Source organism: Vulpes vulpes, chromosome 8 (genome assembly GCF_048418805.1).
Source record: "Vulpes vulpes isolate BD-2025 chromosome 8, VulVul3, whole genome shotgun sequence".
NCBI classification, from domain to species: domain Eukaryota; kingdom Metazoa; phylum Chordata; class Mammalia; order Carnivora; family Canidae; genus Vulpes; species Vulpes vulpes.
Window position 1 is genome coordinate 3,478,192 of NC_132787.1, and position 20,068 is coordinate 3,498,259.

At 46.6% G+C, this 20,068-nt stretch overlaps 1 protein-coding gene across 3 annotated transcripts in view; it reads right to left on the reverse strand.

The window, feature by feature from the left end:
- The window catches only part of SLC4A8 (solute carrier family 4 member 8), a 75,241-nt gene extending 63,658 nt beyond the window's left edge, over positions 1-11,583 (reverse strand). For 2 of the 3 annotated variants that reach the window (XM_072765260.1, XM_072765261.1), the window contains exon 1: positions 11,368-11,582. In XM_072765260.1, coding sequence (XP_072621361.1) covers positions 11,368-11,535 — 168 coding nt within the window. In that variant the 5' untranslated portion in view covers positions 11,536-11,582. Of the gene's footprint in view, positions 1-11,367 lie in introns of all 3 variants that reach the window. The other variant, XM_072765259.1, reaches the window with a different exon arrangement.
- Between the last annotated feature and the right edge of the window lie 8,485 nt (positions 11,584-20,068).

Here is a 20,068-nt window from a genome sequence, read left to right on the forward strand (position 1 = left end):
CCCCAAATAAGGCAACCCTGAATGTAAAGCAGTCCATTTTCCTAATGAGAAGACTCAAAAAAATTTTTGAGGGCAACTTGAATAAACCAGTTTTTAAGTAAGTAGATGAAAGTCAAATGTCTACATAGATATGCTACTCTTTTTTTAATTCAAGTATATTTCTATTTCTTTTTTTTATTCAAGTATAATTAACATACGTGTTAAATTAGCTTCAAGTGTATAATATGATTCGAAACTTCCACACATTACACAGTGCTCATCAAGGTAAGTGTATTCTTAAGTCTCTTTATCTTTTTCACCCATCCTCTTGGCAACCACCAATTTGTTTTCCGTATTTAAGAGTCTGACGTTTTTTGTTTGTCTCTTTTAACTGTTCATTTGTTTTGTTTCTTAAATTCTACATATGAGTGAGATCATATGGTATTTTTCTTTCTCTGACTTGTTTCACTTAGCATGATACCTCCCAAGTCTATCCATGTTGTTGCAAACAGCAAGATTTCATTCTTTTTTATGGCTGAGTAACAGTCCTCTGTGTGTGTGTGTGTGTGTGTGTGTATTTTATCTTATCATCTATTGATGACATTTGGGTTGCTTCCAATATTTATAGTATTTTATTTATGAATTTAGTTTATAGATATTTAAAATTACATATTATTTACTACTATGGAATAATATTCAAGATATAATATCGTTTAAAAAGCAAGGTTGAGAAAATTGCTATAATTTGCTAACTTTTATCAAAGAAAAGGGTGTTGGGAGTACCTGGCTAGCTCAGTTGGTGGAGCATGGAACTCTTGATCATGGGGTCATGAGCTGAAGTCCCATGTTGGGCATAGATCCTACTTTAAAATAAACATATATTTTTGATACCTTTTTTCTTTTACATATATATTATATAGCATATATATAAGTATATATATATATATATGTATGTATGTTACAACATAAGCATCTGCTTATACTTAAAAACATATCAAGGAAGAATAAGCCATGAACAATTGTTTTGAATAGTTACCTACAGAGGAGTGAGGATTTAGGGTAGACTAGGAGACAAGGACAAAAAAAAAAAAAACAGATATCTTTGAATATACCTGTTTTATAAATATCACACATAATTTTAAAACAAAACTAAAAAATTTTAAAGCAATTCCTAAGGGCACCTGGGTGGCTCAGTCAGGTAAGTGCCTGCCTCAGGTCATGGTCCCAGGGCCCTGGAATGGAGCCGCATCAGACTCCCTGCTCAGTGAGGAGTCTGCTTCTCCCAGCCCCCCTCTGCCTGGTGCTCCCCCTGCTTGTGCTCCCTCTCTCTCTCTCTCTGTCAAATAAATAAATAAAATCTTAAAAAAATAAAATAAAATAAAATCAATTCCCAGAAATGAGAAACAAAATGAAAGCAAATGACAAATTGATGATATAACTATTTCAAGAGAAATTATTCCAAGTAATGTTAAGATATAATAAATTGACTGAACATCCATAGGGGCATATACCCTAAAGACGAAAAGAATTTCAGAAGATCTTAAACTGCTTTTTAGTTACCTACTGGTGATAGAGTTGGTGCTTTCACTCTAAGACTGCTGTGCATTGTGAGATAAACAAATGAGTGATTATGTAAACTTGTTCTGTCACTCTCAATGTCACTGAAAACTGGCATTCTCTGCAGGGGTAAAAATACAGTCCTAAGATAGAAGTTAAGTAAAAACCATGTAGTCCTGGAGCACCTGGGTGGCTCAGCAGTTGAGCATCTGCCTTTGGCTCAAGGCATGATCTCGGGGTCCTGGGATCGAGTCCTGCATCGGGCTCCCCACAGGGAGCCTGCTTCTCCCTCTGCCTGTATCTCTGCCTCTCTTTCTGTGTCTCTGATGAATACATAAATAAAAATCTTTAAAAAAAGAAAAAAGAAAAGAAAACATGTAGTCCTGAATTTGAATCAGATGTATCAATAAAAACATATATTTTAATCTTTAAATGTCTTTAAACTTCTAAATTTGCATTTTCTAGCTCTGTCCACTCAAAAGGCCTAAAAAAATGATCAGCCAAAAGCAATGAGCATTCTTAGCACCGAGATTGTGGTCTCTGAAAATGCCATTTTCTACTAAGAGGCACCCACAGACAACGAGGGTTGTGTCAAAAGGACTCAGGAGTCAACTTAAAGAGACCCCATGCTTTTTAGGATAATTTGAGTATCAACAAAAGTAGTAACTGCAAAAGATTAAATATATCAAATATGTTGAAATCCATGAGTTCACAATGTCACTCTAAAAATTAATTGGTTACCACTGGAGGATAATGCTAACAAGCCAACTCATTATGTTGAAAACTGCCAAAAATTTATCCTGGCTCTCCTATATAAATTGCACCATAGAGTAATAAGATAGAAGAAATGAGAGAAGTTTCTTATTATAGGAAAGAATAAATTTAAAAAGAACGTTAGAATTAGGACATCACCATTTTGCAATCCCTAATGGACTGCATTGATTTTCAACAGCCACTAACATCACAAAGAGGAACAACCAGACATTCTATGTCTCCTAATGGGAGGCCATATCACCACCCATTAGGTAATCTTAACAAATAAATTGTCCCTGAATCTGATCAAGCCTCTAAATCCAAATACCAATTTACTGACAATACAGTGAAACAGAGTTCCATGGAAAAACACCAGCAGGAGAATACAATCAACAAAATCCAAACTCTGGAAAACTATGGAACAAATCCTCGCCTACGCCTGCCCCTTTTTTAAAATAAATAATTGCAATAAGAGAAAGAGAGAGAGTAAGAAAGAAGGTGAAAGCAGGAATTTAAAAGAGATGACAAATCAATTTCAATGTGTGGACTCTATCTGAATCCTGATTCAAATAAACTGAAATATTTTTTAGTTTTTTTTAAAATAACTGTTTGAGACAATCAGAAATTTGAATATTGACTAGATCTTTAATTATATTAAAGAAACTGCTATGTTTTCCTCAGGTGATACTGTGCTTATTTTTTATAGAATTCTTATCTTTTTTGTATGGAATTGTTGAATCACTATATTATAAACCTAAAACTAATAAAACGTTGTACATTAACTATACTGAAATTAAATTTTTGAATTAAAAAAAGAATTCTTATCTTCCAGAGCGATACACACAGAACTATTTACAGATAACTGAAAGATTACAGATATGTAAAATAATATATTAACTTAGAAATGTTATTTTTTCACATTTTATAATTATTTAAAATTATCCAAAAATCTTCAAAAATATCTTTACCATCAATGGAAAGACTCATATAAAGTAAAAGAATAACATTTAGGCAGAAAAACTTGTCTTTATTTTAGATTCATTATTTGTTAATCTAGCTTATCCTTTAGATCATGGATTTCCTGTGGTAGCAGCCACAATTTATCATCTTTATGTTCTTAAAGCCCAATATAGTAGCTTAACACTGTAAGTAGTTTGCACTCTTGTAAGTCCCAGAGGGGAGGTTCTGTGCCTATGTTCACCACTATGTACCTAGCAGCTAGTATAATGTCCGGTTTGTGTAAGTATCTAAAAATTGTGATGAATAAATATTTATTAGGGTTCTGAACTCTATCATATGATCATATATTTCCCCATAAAACTTCATATATATGTATATATATGAGTTTTGGTTTGTTTGTTTTATGAGTGATTTTTCACATTGGCTTCTCCGTAGGTTTGTAATATCCAAAGGACAGGGACCCATGCGTTAACAATGCTTAGCACTCTCCACAGATACCCAGCACAGCATAGAACACAGCAGGAATCTGGAGGAAGTGGGTAGGGGAAGAGTGGGATCATTGATTTTATGACTCTAAGAACTATAAAAACAAAATATGGAGAGCAAGGTCAATCATCCCAAATACTCAGGTTGAAAAATCAACTTGTTTCTTTAACTGAGATTAGTTAACCACAGCAGAAATTCACTGAATTGTTCATCCACTTTCTTTGTCTTGCCAAAGAAAACAGAGCCACTGTCAAATACCATTAGCCAAAGCATTTGAAATGTCAGGCTTGAATGTGAATGTGTGGCCCTCATTTGGATGCCTGTTCAAATAAACCAACTGTTTAAAAAATTATAAGACACTGACAGAAACTTAAACAACTAAATGGATGTTTGATTATATTAAGGAGTTATTGTTAATTTTTAAAAATAACAATAATATTGCGATATGGTAGTTATGTCATTTAAAAGAGTCCTTAAGGGATCCCTGGGTGGCGCAGCGGTTTAGCGCCTGCCTTTGGCCCAGGGTGCGATCCTGGAGATCCGGGATTGAATCCCACGTCAGGCTCCCAGTGCATGGAACCTGCTTCTCCCTCTGCCTATGTCTCTGCCTCTCTCTCTCTCTGTGTGACTATCATAAATAAATAAAAATTTAAAAAAAATTTAAAAAAAAAATAAAAATAAAAAAATAAAAGAGTCCTTAATCTTTGGTGACACATACTGAAGTTTTTACTGATGAAATGATATGATGTCTGGGATTTGGAGAATGGATGGGGACATAATGAAACAAGCCAGGTCATGGGTACATGATGAGTTACTTTGCTATCTGCTTGAAATGCTCCATAAATTTCAAGTATATACAAAGTTTATTTAAAATCACAAAAAAATAGGGGCGCCTGGGATGGCTCAGTCAGTCGAGCATCTGCCTTCGGCTCAGGTCATGATCTCAGAGTCCTGGGATCAAACCTGTTTCAGGCTCCCTGCTCAGTGGGGACTCTGCCTCTCCCACTTCTCCCCGCTTGTGCTCTATCTCTGTCGTGATCTCTGTTTCTCTCTCTTGAATAAAGAAATAGAATTATTTAAAAAATGAAAAGAATATTGAGTCTCATGGGTCTGTGCTTGTTGCAGATTCCTCACCAGTTGGCTGTTACTGCCTCTGATACCATCATTATTTCTGGTAGAGAGAATTTCTCATCCACAGATTTCTAGGGTTCCCATGTATAGTCTTCAGGATTATGCGTGTGTGTGCATTTTTCTTGAGCAGGTCCATAACTTTCATCAGATTCTCAGAGAAGCTTGCGACTCAGAAAACCCTGGAATCATGAGAACCTCATTATATAAGTTTAGGAAAAAAAGGAAAGAAGGGAGGGAGGGAAAGAAGAAAGAACTAGAGACAAGGTGGTGTTTCTAAGTCTCCTCTTTTCCGTACTTCCCGCTAGCTCACTGACAACGACCCACCATGTAAATGTGAATTGATTTGGGTGCCCACCTCAAGGACGAGATAAGATAAAAAGAACTAAGGAGGTTAAATACACATTAGAACACTGACATTGCAGGGCACATCTTATTATAAGCCTTGAGAAATGAATGAATTATACCTGAGTAGCAGACCAGATTCTTTCTTACAGTTAATGGACAAATTAAAAGGCAGGGGCAGGGCTGAGTCTCACATAATGGCTCCAGCTCCTGGAAGCAGCCTCAGAGGCTGCAGGGGAGGGGGAAGGCAGCAGAGGGTGGAGCCCACCTTGAGCCCTCTCCCTGACTCATGCCCCCTGCAGCGCCACTCTGGCCCTGCGGGTGGTGGACCTGCCAAACTCAACTCCCCCTTCTATCCTACAGTTAGTCTCAGGCTTTTCACCTCCAAAGACCCCTTTCATCTTTTTTTCCTAAGGATCGATGTTCTCAGAGATTGTACCGTAACACCCTTATAGCCCTCTACCCTCCCATCCTCACCCCAGACAAGAAAGAGTCAAGCATTTATTGAGCTACATCTAACCATTTTTAAAACAACAAATATAGAAGTGACTTCCAGGGCTTCTGATCAGCAAACTGAGTTGATACAGTATCAGGAACAAATATTTACTGAGCACTTCCTATACGTCTGTTACCCCACTTAATCCTTACAGCAATCTTAAATTAAGCCTAAGGAAGATCACACAAGAGCTAAGTAGGAGGAACTCAAACTCAAGCCTCTCTATATTCTTCTTAATATATGCTAATATTGCCAAAAGCAAAAAACCCAGTTATTTCAGAGAGCCCAGGTCACCTAATCATGCATTAATGTCCACAGCGCGAGATCCACGGTATCACCATCTTAAATCCTTAGTGTGCCAGAACCTGGTACTTGAAACTTGCACTTTGCCTTTTACTGAGCAGACTTCCAAGAGTTCTCCAGCTCATTCACTTCCATCCTCCTCTTCAGCCAGCAAGGTCTCTGAGTTCTGGGCTCCCTGTACACCCTTGTCAGTGACTCCGGCCCACTCATGCCCATCTGCCTAATGCCCTCAATTTGACTTCCTCGCTGAATTCAGACTGCTTTGGCAGGAAAAAAAAAGGTTCCCCAAGGACTCGTGCAGCTGTTCTGGACCTCCTCTCAGTGGCCGTGGGCTCCTGAATACCTGTGAGCTTCCTATTCTGACTCTTTAGCAGCCTTGAAGGGGGCCTCAGATTTCAAAGTAGCTCTGGTTTCTCGGTGATTCTTTTCTTGAACCTCACCTGGAGTCACTCCTGTTCGGTGTTCTGATTACTAGTTAGTTAGTACGCGGTGGTACGGAGAATAAATGGCCTCCTGATTAGGGTGGCAAATGGAAGTAAGGTTGCTAATCAGCTGAACGTCAAGTGAGGAGATTATCCTGGATTATCTGGTAGGCTCAACGAAATCACAAGGGTCCCTAAAAGGTGGAAGGGGGGCGGAAGACCCTCTCATTCCTAGGAGCCAAGGAATACAGGAAGTCCTCAGAGCTGAAGAAGTCACGCAAACAGCCTCCAGAAAGAACTAGAGCCCTGCCCACACTTGGATATAGCCCAGTGAGAGCTGCGTTGGACTTGAGACGCACAGAACTAGGAGATAATCAACATGTGTCATTTTAAGTCACAAAATCTGTGGTAATGTGCTATGCTGGTAAGAGAAACGAAATCACACATGTGGTTCCCTAACTACCAAGACCAGAGTAAGCTTATTAGTACCTTATGTGAAACAGCCAACCTCTGCATTATCCAAGATTTGTTGCTGTTACCTGGCAGCGGATCTAAGGTAAACATGGTTGCTTTCTGCGTCCTGATCAGTACGTGGTAATCTTGACCGAGAGCCCTGTCTACCCTGCCAAGGCAAACCTGAGCTAAAGCAATTATCTGCAGATTCTGAAGGAAGTAGATTGGCACCCCGAATGGTCCCCCAGACTACCTCGATTCTCCGCTTAGCAGGACAGCCCACATCTCTCCTACTGAAGCTCCCCAGTAGAGCTGGTAAAGCCAAGCACAGAGAATGCTCACAGTTCCCCCCACCCACCCACCCACCCCCCCACACACACACACGCGGGAAAAGAACACCTAGTGTGTGTTGGGAGACAGTGGAGGAATAAGCATCGTACACTGGAGCGTAGGAGAGGAGAAACTGCTATGGTTGATACTTTCATTCAATCCCATTCAGCAAATGTTTACTGGGCTCGGACACACGCCAGGCATTAGGTGCTAGCGTTCAGGTCTCCTCGGGAAGCCCTGGCCAGAAGGAGTTTTCTCAGGTCCACAGAAGGTATGGAACGTGACTGTCCTCTCATCAGCCGTCATCCCCAACTATCACCCACTTCCCAGGGCTTGGTTTTCTAAAGGTTTCTGTAGAATGTTCCATTCTGAGCAGGCTTGATTCACATAAAGCCTAGGTAACCACCCAAACTCACTTGCTCCCCTCTCCGCCACTGACACCACGCCTCAACGTGCCTGTATCAAGTGCTGATGGTTTGCACCACGCCAGGCTTCTCCTCCAGCACTTCTTTCTGCTCAGTTCTGCAAGTGCTGGTCAGGAGAACGTTGAAGATACAAGATGTCCTCAGCTCCAGTCCAAGCTAGAGGCTCTCCCTAAAGCTCTCTGATCTTCTTCCTCCCTGACCACCTGGCCCCTTTAAGAGCTCGTTGACTCCTTAGCTTTTACTTACCACCTCCAGAGATCTCATCAAAATTGGGTAGCACAGGCCCTCATTGAGACATCCTACCCGACAGCCTCCTAGCTGGCCTCCTCAGTCCAGTCTCCGCCCAACCCAAAACACCCTTTGTACACCTTGCCATATATCTTCCCAAACACTCATTAAGGCTCACGCCAAGCCACACTGGTCTAGGTTTCAAAGACACAAACTACAGTCTTGCAGAGGGATTAAAGGCACATCCCCCGGAGACTGTGGGCATTGGGAGCAGAGAAGACCGAGTGACGAATTCTGACAGTGACACAGAGCCGGACCTCGAAAGCTAAATGGAATATTCTAGGTGAAGAGGAGGGGAAAGAGTTCCCAGCTGGAACACCTGAGCAAAGGCACAGCCACACACAAGGGAGAGCTGTTGTGTGACCAGGCAATGGGCACCTGATGCTCTGTGCTAATCCTGACAAGACCACGAGCTCCTCAAGGAGAAGCACGTCGGCTTGGGAAACGGGAAAGTCACTCATTCGCTCACCCAACCGAGCCCCTATGTTGCGTGACAAGACTTCCTGCCTGGCGCTTGCCCCCATGCAGCTTCTACTCAGAAAGGTAATAATGAGATGGAACAAGAACACTTCAGGTAAGTCAGAAGAGCCATTACCATCTACAACAGGATCACATGAGAGAGTGACTGCGGGTGGACGTGAGGGGAAGCCACTCTGAGGAGGCAACACTCGAGCTGAGTCACCAAAGAGCCTGGAGAGAATCATGCCCTAGGCAGAGAGAACAAGAACAAAGGTCCTGAAGCACGCAGGAGCTTGCCATATTGAAGACACAGGAAGAACCCACAGCAGAGGTGCAGGACGAGAGGCCTGAAGCTCGGGGGGCCGCGCTCAGGCGCTGGGAAGCCTCGGAAGGGTCTCAAGATAGGAACGGGCGTGACCTGTGTTTTTAAAAGCTCTCTGGCTGCCAGGTGGAAAGTGGACAGTAGAAGCAGAGACAGGGACGCCTGGGGGGCTCAGCAGTTAGCGCCTGCCTTCGGCCCAGGGCGTGACCCCGGGGTCCCGGGATCGAGTCCCGCATCGCATCGGGCTCCCGGCATGGAGCCTGCTTCTGCCTCTGCCTGTGTCTCTGCCTCTCATGGATAAATAAATAAAATCTTATTTAAAAAAAAATAGAAGCAAGAGAGAAAGCAGAGGAGAGTAATCAAAAGGACGCGAGTAGAGTAATCAAAACCAGAGAAGACAGCCTAGACTTAATATATTTAGACGTGATGCCTAGAATCTTCGTTTACATCAAGTTACACAATCTCCTGGCTTTGCAAGGTCCATCCCCTGCAACAAACACACACACACACACACACACACACACACACAACCCAGCTGCACACAGAAGGCCTCATCGATAAACTTCAATCGGTTGACTGTGTGTCCCCCAAGTCATCCCTATTTCCTTTCCTCCTCCTGCCCTCATTTCTTTTCCTCCCTAGATCTCAGGTACCCGCCTGCCCATCACCTGACTCAGCCTTCAAGAGGTCCTACAGCTTCTGCTCTATTCCTTTTCCTCTCCTCACCCCACCACCATGAAAATTACACGAACTAGATGTGAAGATCATTATTTTTGATTCCACCCCAGAAGCACGCAGGCATCATCACGTTCACGGAGCACTAACAGAAGTTTATGGGTTATTACGATCTTGACAATACAACCGGTACACGTTCTGCATGTTAAGGACACTGTCTCCTCACTCGTTCCAGCCTATTCTAGTCTCCCCACTGGAGCCGGAGAAATCTTTCACTAGGAGAACCTGATCATGGTCTCATTGGCACTTGCTCTCTCATACTACCCCCCCCCCAACTCTCATGCACTTGTGCTCTCTCTCACACTCTCTCTCTTCCTTCTCCTCCCTCTCTAAACCCCTTCGGTGTCCTCCCCTTTTTCTTCAAATAAATCCCAACTTTCTCAGGATGGCCCATAGCGACCCCAGAGTGCATCTCACACCACTCCCCCCCATAGCTCCCGGTGGCTCCAGCCACACTGGCCGCCTTTCAGGCCCTCTACCTAGATGTGCTCCTTTCTGCTATTGTCCTTGTCTCCAATGTCCTTTGCTCTCCCTCTTCCCTCAGTTGACATTTTAGCCCTTAGATCCTTAATTCTCTTCCTTGGCAAACTCTCTTCTCATCTAAGACCAAGGCTGGAACCACTCAGAGCACTGCTTATCCTTCTTTCGAAACACTCTTCACGGTTCCAAATGATACATTTATTTGTGTGATTATTTGATTAAAAATAGTTATTTCTCCCCACCCTCCAAGACAGGGAGCTCCAGGGGGGGCAAGAACATTGCCTATTTTTGCTCACCGCTGTATCCCCAACATACATTGAATACACTCAGCGGGTCTTGGGAGGATCAGATACGGAAAGATCTTCCAAAATCTTAGATATGGTTTTCATCATTTTTTGATGGAGCAAACAAACGAGGAATCATGGATCTTCTAGTGGCAAACCACTGCCAGCAAGAAGAGAGAGTCGGTGTCTGATGCCCATTTTGCTACGAACTTGGAATGCTTCCCCTGCCTCCCTACACAAACAATCGCTGACATCAACATGGCCCTTGTTTCCAAGGCCCATCATCCTTCCTGGGAAGTCCCAGAGTCCTCCTCACAGCCCCCCACTTCTGGCTTGACCTTCTCCCTTCGATCTCTTTCCAGAGCGGTTAACTGGACCACCTGACTGCACAGGAAAGGGGGGGGGGTGAGAGTTCAATGAGCTGTTGTCACACAGTAAAGCCTCTCACAAATAGCACCTCGCTTAGCCTTCAGGGCAACCCTGTGAGGTGGGCAAGGCCGCCATCCCCATCCCCATCCCCATCCCCACTTTACTAGATGGAGAAACTGAGGCTCAAGGAGGCAAGCGACTTCCTCAAGGTCGCAAGGCCAGTGGAGGCAGGTGCAGGATTTGAGCCTTGCGGTCTCTGACCCCTAGTCCAGGGCTTTTTCTGCCACCTGCCACCTGCCACCTGCCACCCCAACGGCTGGGTCACCACTTACTCCCTTAATTGAACACCTGTTCCTGACCTCCCTGCCCCCCCCCAGGTTGTCAGCTGTCGCCCCATGGAACCGATGGACCCGAGGCAGTGGCAAGCCCCGAGCACACCGAGGGGTCTGGTCCAGCGTCTGCTCTTTCCAGCTCTTGCTCGCAGCCACTGGAGGAAGCAGAAGTCTCCAGAAAGGAAAACAACAAAGAGGAGACCTGCCCCCCGGGAGCACGGTCCGCGGCCACCTGTCCCCGTCCCTGGGGGGGGAGGTCCCCGCCCGCCTCGGGGTGCAGCGAGGCTCCGGCTCCGGCTCCGGCTCCGGCTCCCGCTCCCGCCCAAGGTCACCCGGTCGCGGCCCGCGCCCGCCCCCGCCGCCCGGGGCGCCCCCTGCTGTCCCGCGCGGGCCGGGCCTGGGCCTCGGGGCGCCGCGGGCCGGGCGGGGAGCGCGGGGGGCGGGCGCGGGGCGGGCCCTACCTGGTAGCGGAGGACGCCGTCGGGCTCGCCGCTGCCCGCGGGCATGGCGGGGCGGCCGGGGCGGCCGGGGCTGCGGGGCTCCGGGCCCAGAGGCAGCAGCCCGCGCGCTCCCGTCGCCTCCGAGCCCGGCCGAGCGGCGCCCCCCCCCCGGAGCCCGCCGTCACCCATCTACCGCCGCCGCCTCCATTGCCGCCGGCCCGGGGGCCTCGCCGCAGCCAATGGGCGCGCGGCCTGGGCGGCCAATGAGCGCGCGGAGCACGGGAGGACGCCGCCGGCGGACCGGGGCTCCCGGGAGGGGGCGGGGGAGACGGCGGGGGGGCGGGACCGGGCTGCGGGGAGGGGGATGCGGGGAGGGAGGGGGATGCGGGGGGAGGGGGATGCGGGGAGGGAGGGGGGACCCGGGCTACCGGGAGGGGGATGCGGGGGGAGGGGGGAGACGGGCTACCGGGAGGGGGATGCGGGGGGAGGGGGATGCGGGGAGGGAGGAGGGACCCGGGCTACCGGGAGGGGGATGCGGGGGGAGGGGGATGCGGGGAGGGAGGGGGGACCCGGGCTACCGGGAGGGGGAGGGGGGAGAGGGACGCCGGGGAAGGGGGGCGGGACCCGGGGTACCGGGAGGGGGAGGGGGGAGAGGGACGCCGGGGAGGGGGGCGGCTGGGCTATCGGGAGGGGGACGGGGGTAGGGATGGAGGGAGGGGGGCGGTACCTGGGCTACCTGGAGGGGGCTGCCCGGGAGGGGGCCGCGGGAGGAGGGGCGGGGAGCGGGGGCGGGCGGCGGTACCCGGGCTACGGGGGACGCGGGGGAGGGGGCGGGGGAGGGCAGGGAGGGGAGGGGAGGGGCGGGCGGCGGTCCCCGGGCTAGGGGAGGGGGAGGGGGAGGGGGAGGGGCGGCCGGGGAGGCGGCGGAGGAGGAGCCCGGGGAGCCTACCGCTCCGGGCCCGGTTGCCCGGGAAACCGCCGCCCTCCCTTCGGGGGCCTCTGGGCGTAAAGGTCCTCCCGACCGCTCGCTAGAAATTGAAAATCTCGTGCTATTTGCGGCCGCACCTGACCCTCGAAAACTGGGAAAGTGTCGCTTTTGTGTCTCTCTGATGTTATGACTTAGGTCAGGCCCCGGGGATTGCAGGGGGAAGCACCTGAGGAGGAGGGGACCGGCCTTCTGAAATTACTCGTTAAACTCGGATCCAGTGGCCAGATGAAAAGGGCGCTGAAGAGAAGCGGGCGGGCGGGGTCAGACCCCCCCCAAGCTCACTACCACTCAGGTCTTCTCCCTGGGTCTTAGGTTGGCAGAGAAGAGTCACAAGAGTTGAGCCCAGGTTGATGGCTGAAATCATTCTGCGAGAACGCTTCCAACTTTTCCGAGAAATGATCTAAGGCAAATTATTATCCAACAACAGAACTACTGATCTAAGGCAAGGTTAGGAAATCACGAGAAATGCATTCAATTTGATTTGGACTTGAAAGCAAAGAGAGGCTGGCCACAATCCAACCAATCTTCTTCCGTCCCCAAGAGGAGGCAAGGGGCCTTTTGCTTTACATGCAGTATCACAAAAGCCTGTAGGTGAGCCCATATTATTAGAGGGGGAAAAAACAGTCCAAAGGATTGTTGGCCTCGAAAGAAATTACGTTTGGAGAACATAGTCGGGTACATGGTACATTTCAACCCCTGCCTAGCACAACTTGCATTGGCCCTGACATTTGAAACAAGGTTGTGCTTCAGTGTCCCTGGGGCAGAGCCGTATTTCTGGCCTAAGGCCCCTGGTCCTGTTTCTGAGCCCAGGGGAGCCTGCTGCAAGACTGTCCCGGGACCCAGGGATCACAACCTGAGCCAAAGGCAGATGCTCAACCCCTGAGCCACCCGGGTGCCCCTGCCCATCAAAATCAACCATCTTCCAAAGTCAATCTCAAAGGTTATCTCTTCCAAGAAACCTTTCTTTATCCCACTCCAACACCTCTTAGAGATATCGTCTCTCCCTTCTCTGAAGCCTCACAGGACTCCATACCTTTCTTATGACAGTTACCATGCTATGGTTATTTAAGTACTTCACTTATATGCTGACTTTACCTTACTATATAATATTGTAAGTTTTTTTAAGATAACTTTTTATGTCCTTCTGTACTCCACAGAGCATCAAAGAATGCTGGGCATATAGAAAGTACTCAATAAATATATGTGCTTTTAATTCAATCAAAAACATATTGGGATCCCTGGGTGGCGCAGCGGTTTGGCGCCTGCCTTTGGCCCAGGGCGCGATCCTGGAGACCCGGGATCGAATCCCACATCAGGCTCCCGGTGCATGGAGCCTGCTTCTCCCTCCGCCTGTGTCTCTGCCTCTCTCTCTCTGTGACTATCATAAATAAATAAAAAAAAAATTAAAAAAAAAAAACATATTCAACACCTACTAAGTACAGGCCTAAATGGCACTGAAGATGCAGGCATTTAAAATACAATACATGGGGGTCCCTGGGTGGCTCAGCAGTTTAGCACCTGCCTTCAGCCCAGGGCCTGATCCTGGAGTCCTGGGATCAAGTCCTGCATTGGGCTTCCTGCATGGAGCCTGCTTCTCCCTCTGCTCTCTCTCTCTCTCTCTCTCTCTGTGTGTGTGTCTCTCATGAATAAATAAAATATTTAAAATAAATAAATAAAATAAAATACAATATGTATCTCCAAAGGCCTTATAGTCTCATCAGGGAAACAGAAAACATGTGAATATGATGACAAGATAATAAAACATAGAATAAGAACTATATGAGTAATGTAGACAACAAAGATTATAAAAACAGAAGAGAAAATGATCTTTATGACTTGGGACACTTCAGGAACATGACACAGAGGACATGGGTTAGAGCTAAATCTGAAAATAATTGAGCCAAGGTAAGGAGAGCAAGCATCTCGACTACTGGACAAAGACTTAATAATAGGAATGGGGGTGCCTGGGTGGAGCAGTCTGTTGAGTGCCCAATTCTTGGTTTCAGCTCAGGTCATGATCTCATGATATGGGATTGAGCCCTGTGTTGGGCTCCATGCTCAGGAACTGAGCTATCAACACAGAACTTTCCCTCTGCCCCTCCCCTCACTCGTGTTTGTGCGCACTCTTTCCAAAATAAATCTTAAAAAAAAAAAAAAAAGGAATCTATGTGGCCCATTCAGAGTAAGTCATGATTTGAGCCAAAGCAAAAAGTCAGAGAGAAAAACAGTAGGAAGTACAAATTGTGGTCTAAAAAACCAAACAGGGTTGCCTGGGTAGCTCAGTCCCTTAACGTCAAGCATTGGACTCTTGATTTTGGCTCAGGTCATGATCTCAGGGTTTTGAGACAGACCCTCCCAACTCCCCCTCCCCCTGTTGGCTCCGGGCTGGGCATAGAACCTGCTTAGGATTCCCTTTGCCCTTTTCCCTCTCCCCCACTCCCCGCACCCTCCAAGCACACACTATGGCTCTCTCTGAAGAACAAAAACAAAAACCAACTATGGCTAAATTATGAAGAGCCACCCAATTAATTCAGACTTTACTTTTCTCCAGGACAGAAAGTAAGACTGCTGAAAGTTTTGGAGAATGCTTCCATGTACCAGGACCCAGGCTTTGTCATATAAATGCATTGTGTTATGTGATATTTATAATATCTCTATTATATCTCCATTTCACTGGTAAGAAAACTGGGGCTTAGGGAAGTTTAGCAGCTTTCTTCAGGTCAGGCAGTTATGAAACTGGGCTTTGGTCATTTATTAATTCAAAATACATTTCCTAAGGACCTTTGTGTTCAGGCCCATGTTACATGTCAGGGAAAGAACAATAAAACAGGGTCTTGGGGCACCTGAATGGCTCAGTCAATTAAATATCTGTCTTCAACTCACGTCATGATCCTGGTGTCCTGGGATCAAGCCCCAGGTCATCAAGCTCCCTGCTCCATGAGGAGTCTGCTTTTCCGTCTCCTCCCCGCTGTCCTCTCACTATCTCTGTCTGTCTCTCTCTCTCTCTAAAACAAACAAAAAACACAACAAACAGGGTCTTGCCCTATTGGGCCTTACAGTCTAGTGGGGAGACAGTAAGTAAGTAAACAGACAACAGATTATGATGGCTGCTAAGAAGTCAATAGCAAGGTCATGTGATAGAGGGTAATTAGCATGGGGGGGTGAGCTCCTTTAGATGGGGTGATCATCGGTGAGAGGTCCTCTGAGGAGGTGAGTCAAGGATGAGTCTGTCTGACTCTTGAGTTCTTGGCCACCATGCAATCCTGCCAGCATCTGCCGCTGGGGCCTGGTGGGTTACAGGAGGTGAAGCTGGGGCAGGGGGTCAGATAGAATGACTCCGGCAACCTGGTAATTCTGGAGAGGCCAAGGATGCTGTTCAAGGGCAAGATGTGACCCGAATTCCCCACTCCCCAAAAAGATAGCTCTGAGCCAGGGGGTGGGACAGAAGAAGGGAGAGGGCTAAGGAGGCAGAGAATCCCTGGGAGCTCTGGTGGCTCTATTTTCCTCTTCTTCAAAGGTGGAAAAAGTCAGAGCCTCTGGCCCTTGACTCCAAGGTCAAGAGCCCCATCTTCTGGTCTATTGTGCAAATTACAAAAGAAATGAGGCCGCAGCGCCAGCCTCTGAGGCTACGGGAGCAGCAACTACGTGAGGTGCTGCAGAAGACAGGCTCTCCTCTGGGCAGCACCGTGGTGGTCTCTCCTTCCCGAAGGAGGCCGGCTCCTTGGCTCCATGCCTCAGGCTCTAGGATTCTAGCCTCTAATGCTTCCTAGGCTGCTTGGAATAGTGCAAATACGCAGCTCTCAATGTGGCCAGCAAACAGGCTCTAGAGGAGCTGGAAGGAGGATATTCAGCTGAGGACACGGCCTCACAATGATTATTTGTTCTAAAGAAAGCAGAAAAAACAGTGGAGTAGAATGCAGAGCTTCTTGAGGCCTGCACAGGGTGCTTGGCCCAGAAGGAGGCCTACAATGCGCAGGAAAAAGCGAAGTGCACATAAACAGAGACTACACGCAAGAGCCCACACACACCGACAAGAAAGCAAGGAGGCGTGCTCGGACGACCTCAATGCTTGCATCAACTTCGTGGGGTAGGTTCTATCAGCCCATTCTAAAGGTGAGAAAACTGAAAACTGAGGCTTAAAGATGTAACTTGCCCTTGTCACACAGCGCGGTTAAAAAATAAAGACACGGGGCTCTGAGCTCGGATGTATCTGATTCCAGAGTACACATGCTTACCTGCTCCCTGCCTCTCCCATGGGTCTGTCTGGGAAGAGAGCATGTCTTGGACCCCCTGGGGACATGATAAAATCAGTGGGACTCTCTTTTCAGGTAAGTACACAAAGCCCCAAATTTCTCATTTAATTGTAAGGGAGTGTTCACAGCCTTCCCAGGGAAGCACCAGGCACCTTACATGTATTATCTTTAAATATTGGCCGAAAAATAAATAAATAAATAAATAAATAAATAAATAAATATTGGCTGAAAAACATTAAAATTCTTTTATTCAAAAACAAAAAAAAGGCAAAAACACAAGAAACTCAGAATGTCTGAGCAAATGCTCTCACATAATTGCAACCAATCTTTTCATCAAAAGCATCTTAATTTCCCTATCATGTTACCATATTCCTTGCTCCCTTTAAACTGCCAAAAGAGCCACCAGAACCGAGATTCTAGTCTTTACTTGCTGTTAAGTAGCTCCCAATTCCCAGCTGTGCCGTATACCTGATTCTGTCGCCCCCCCCCCCACCCCTTCCTCTTAATCACACAATCTAAACCCAAGGACGGGTTAGAGGAAAAGGTGTCAGGATCCAAGGAAAGACTTAATTAGGGCTTGGTGGTGCTGCCATCTGGGAGCATTTCCTGTGAAGGGAGGGGGGGAGCCAGGCTTCCTTGTCAAGCTGATGAGGTTGTGCAGGTGCATGACCTGCCTTCAGCCCTTTGCCAAGCGTGCGTTCAGCTTCTCCCTGCACAGCGAGCGTGCTGCAGGCCGGGACGCTACACGTCGAGGGAAGAACAACGAAGTGCCACAAAGACTGACTCCTGACTGGCAAATCCTGCCCCCTCGGTTGGTTGTCGTCAACACCATCCACAGAAATTCCCAGGCTGTGCTCCTTGACACCCTGCTCGGGACTAAGGCTGTAGTGGACAGAACCCACCTACGATGGCAAAAACCTACCCTCTGCGTTTTCTAGAATCACAAGGAAGTGGTTTGGGCCGAGGCAGAGGCCAGGGAAGGAACCAAAGAGGAAGCAGAGCACAAGAGGACGGCAGGCCTTTGAGGAAAGAAGGCTTGAGACTTCCAGATGCAGGTGGGCAACCACTCAGGGATTGGGGAGAGCTGGGTGCTCACCGAGAGCCCTTTGCCAAGTCCTTGATATCAGGTCCAAATACATTTGCATTAATTAAACACATCCGTCTTCTCTGTTTCTAACTAAACCCAGTCCTGCTTCAAAATCGGGTGGTTTCAGGCAGCCCCGGTGGCCCAGCCGTTTAGCGCCACCTTGGGCCGGGGTGTGATCCTGGAGACTCGGGATCGAGTCCCACGTCGGGCTCCCCGCATGGAGCCTGCTTCTCCCTCTGCCTGGGTCTCTGCCTCTCTCTGTGTGTCTGTCATGAGTAAATAAATAAAATCTTTAAAAAAAAAAAAAAAGAAATCAGGTGGTTTCATTCCACATCTTACCTGCGTGGGGATAAGACCTCTTGAGCTTGTTAGACTACCTACAGAAGCTCTTGCTCCACTTTTAGCCGACGTGCCTAGGATATCCTTAAGGTGGCAGCACATTCAGTACCTCACATTTGTATAATCCTATATACTCAACCTTCTTTTTATTTTTTAAAGATTTTATTTGTTTATTCATGAGACACACAGAGAGAGGCAGAGACACAGGCAGAGGGAGAAGCAGGCTCCATGCGGGGAGCCCGATGCAGGACTGGATCCCAGGATCACAAGCTAAGCCAAAGGTGCCCCTCAACCTTTTCTTTTTTTTTAATCACCTTATCTCATTTCTCTTCAATGGGTCTGTAAACGTACACAGAAGCATGAGCTTGACTAGACAGCTGAAGTGTGGCTGGAGTAGGGACTTGCCCAGGCCAGTTAATAGCAGAGCTCGGTCAAGAACTACTAATGCTTTCCACTTCACTGTGTGGCTTCCTAGAAATATAATTCCACTCAGCCACTTCCTGCACAAAATTGAATTTATTTCAAGTGAACAGCAAAAATGAGAATCAACTTGAGAATTGACATGAACTCCCCGTAGCGAAAGCCCAGAGTCCCTCCCCGGCTACCCCTTTCCTATCAGATGACAGTTTCATATAATTTCCACCTTGGGAAGCTTGTCAGTGATACCCATTCATTAGTTTACTGAACAAACTCTAGTGAACTTCTGGAAATAACTCTTAACTGCTTCTTATCTCTAGAAGCACACGTTAAGTAACAGATATAAATTCAGTCCAAGCTACTCTTACTCCTGGAGAAACATCCCTTGAGGTCTTTCATTTTGTAGTTAATAAAAAAGAGAGCCATTCAGACATTTGCACTGGGGCAAAATGGAATAGACATAGATTTTGATTTTGAATGTATTTCCCCGATTTATCCTTTTCTACCTTTAATCTTTTGCCAAACTGAAAAGGCCAGCCTCCTCCTTAAAGAATGCAGAGTTTCTCTGGTCTTTTCTTATAAAATGTAAGAGGGAGTATTTGCTAGCTTTACCAAGAACAACCAGACCTATGAGATGGGAAGCCAATGAATAGCAGAGAAAAAAGTCCTTAAAACAGATATAGAAAAAATCAGCGGGGATCCTTGGGTCACCTTCAGCCCAGGGCATGATCCTGGAGACCCAGGATGGAGTCCCACGTCAGGCTCCCTGTGTGGAGCCTGCTTCTCCCTCTGCCTGGGTCTCTGCCTCTCTCTCTCTCTCTGTATCTCTCATGAATAAATAAATTAAATATTTAAAAATAAATAAATAATTTTCAAAAGAAACAATCAGCTTTGTGTGGGATAGACAAAATGAACTAAGGATGAGGCACCTGGGTGGCTCTGTCAATTGAGTGGCTTCCTTTAGCTCAAGTCATGACCTCAGAGTCCTGGGATCAAGTCCCACTACCGGCTCCCTGCTCAGCGGGGAGCGTGTTTCTCCCTCTCCTCCTGCCCCTACCCGCCCCACTCATGTTTTCTCTCTCTCAATAATAAATAAAATCTTTTAAAATTGAAAAAAAAAAAAGAGCAATATAGGTATAGAAACAGATTCGCCTAGATAGAGAAGAATAAATACGGCAAGATGTCAACAATTGTGGAATCTAGTGAAGGCTTTACAGATGTTCATTGTCCTTGTTTTTCATATTCCCTCTATGTTTGAAATTTTTCATACTGTATATAATTCTTGAACCACTCTGTTGTACACCTGAAACTAATATGTCCACTATAGTTCAGTTTTTAAAAATGTTAAAATCATACTGTTCTCTCTCTTTTTAAAGATTTTCTTTTTCAGTCATCTCTACACCCAACATGGAGCTCAAAACCACAACCCCAAGATCAAGAGCTCCATGCTCCACTGAGACAGCCAGGTGCCCCCAAGGTGTTATTCCTTAAAATAAAACAAAACAAAATTTCCTTCTGGAAAAAAAAAAGTTGAAAAATAGAGGGCCACAAAAGGCGGGGGACGAAAGTGAAATAAAGACATTTTTGAAAACACAAATAATTAAACAAAAAAAAAAAGACCTCCATCAAACAGGCAAA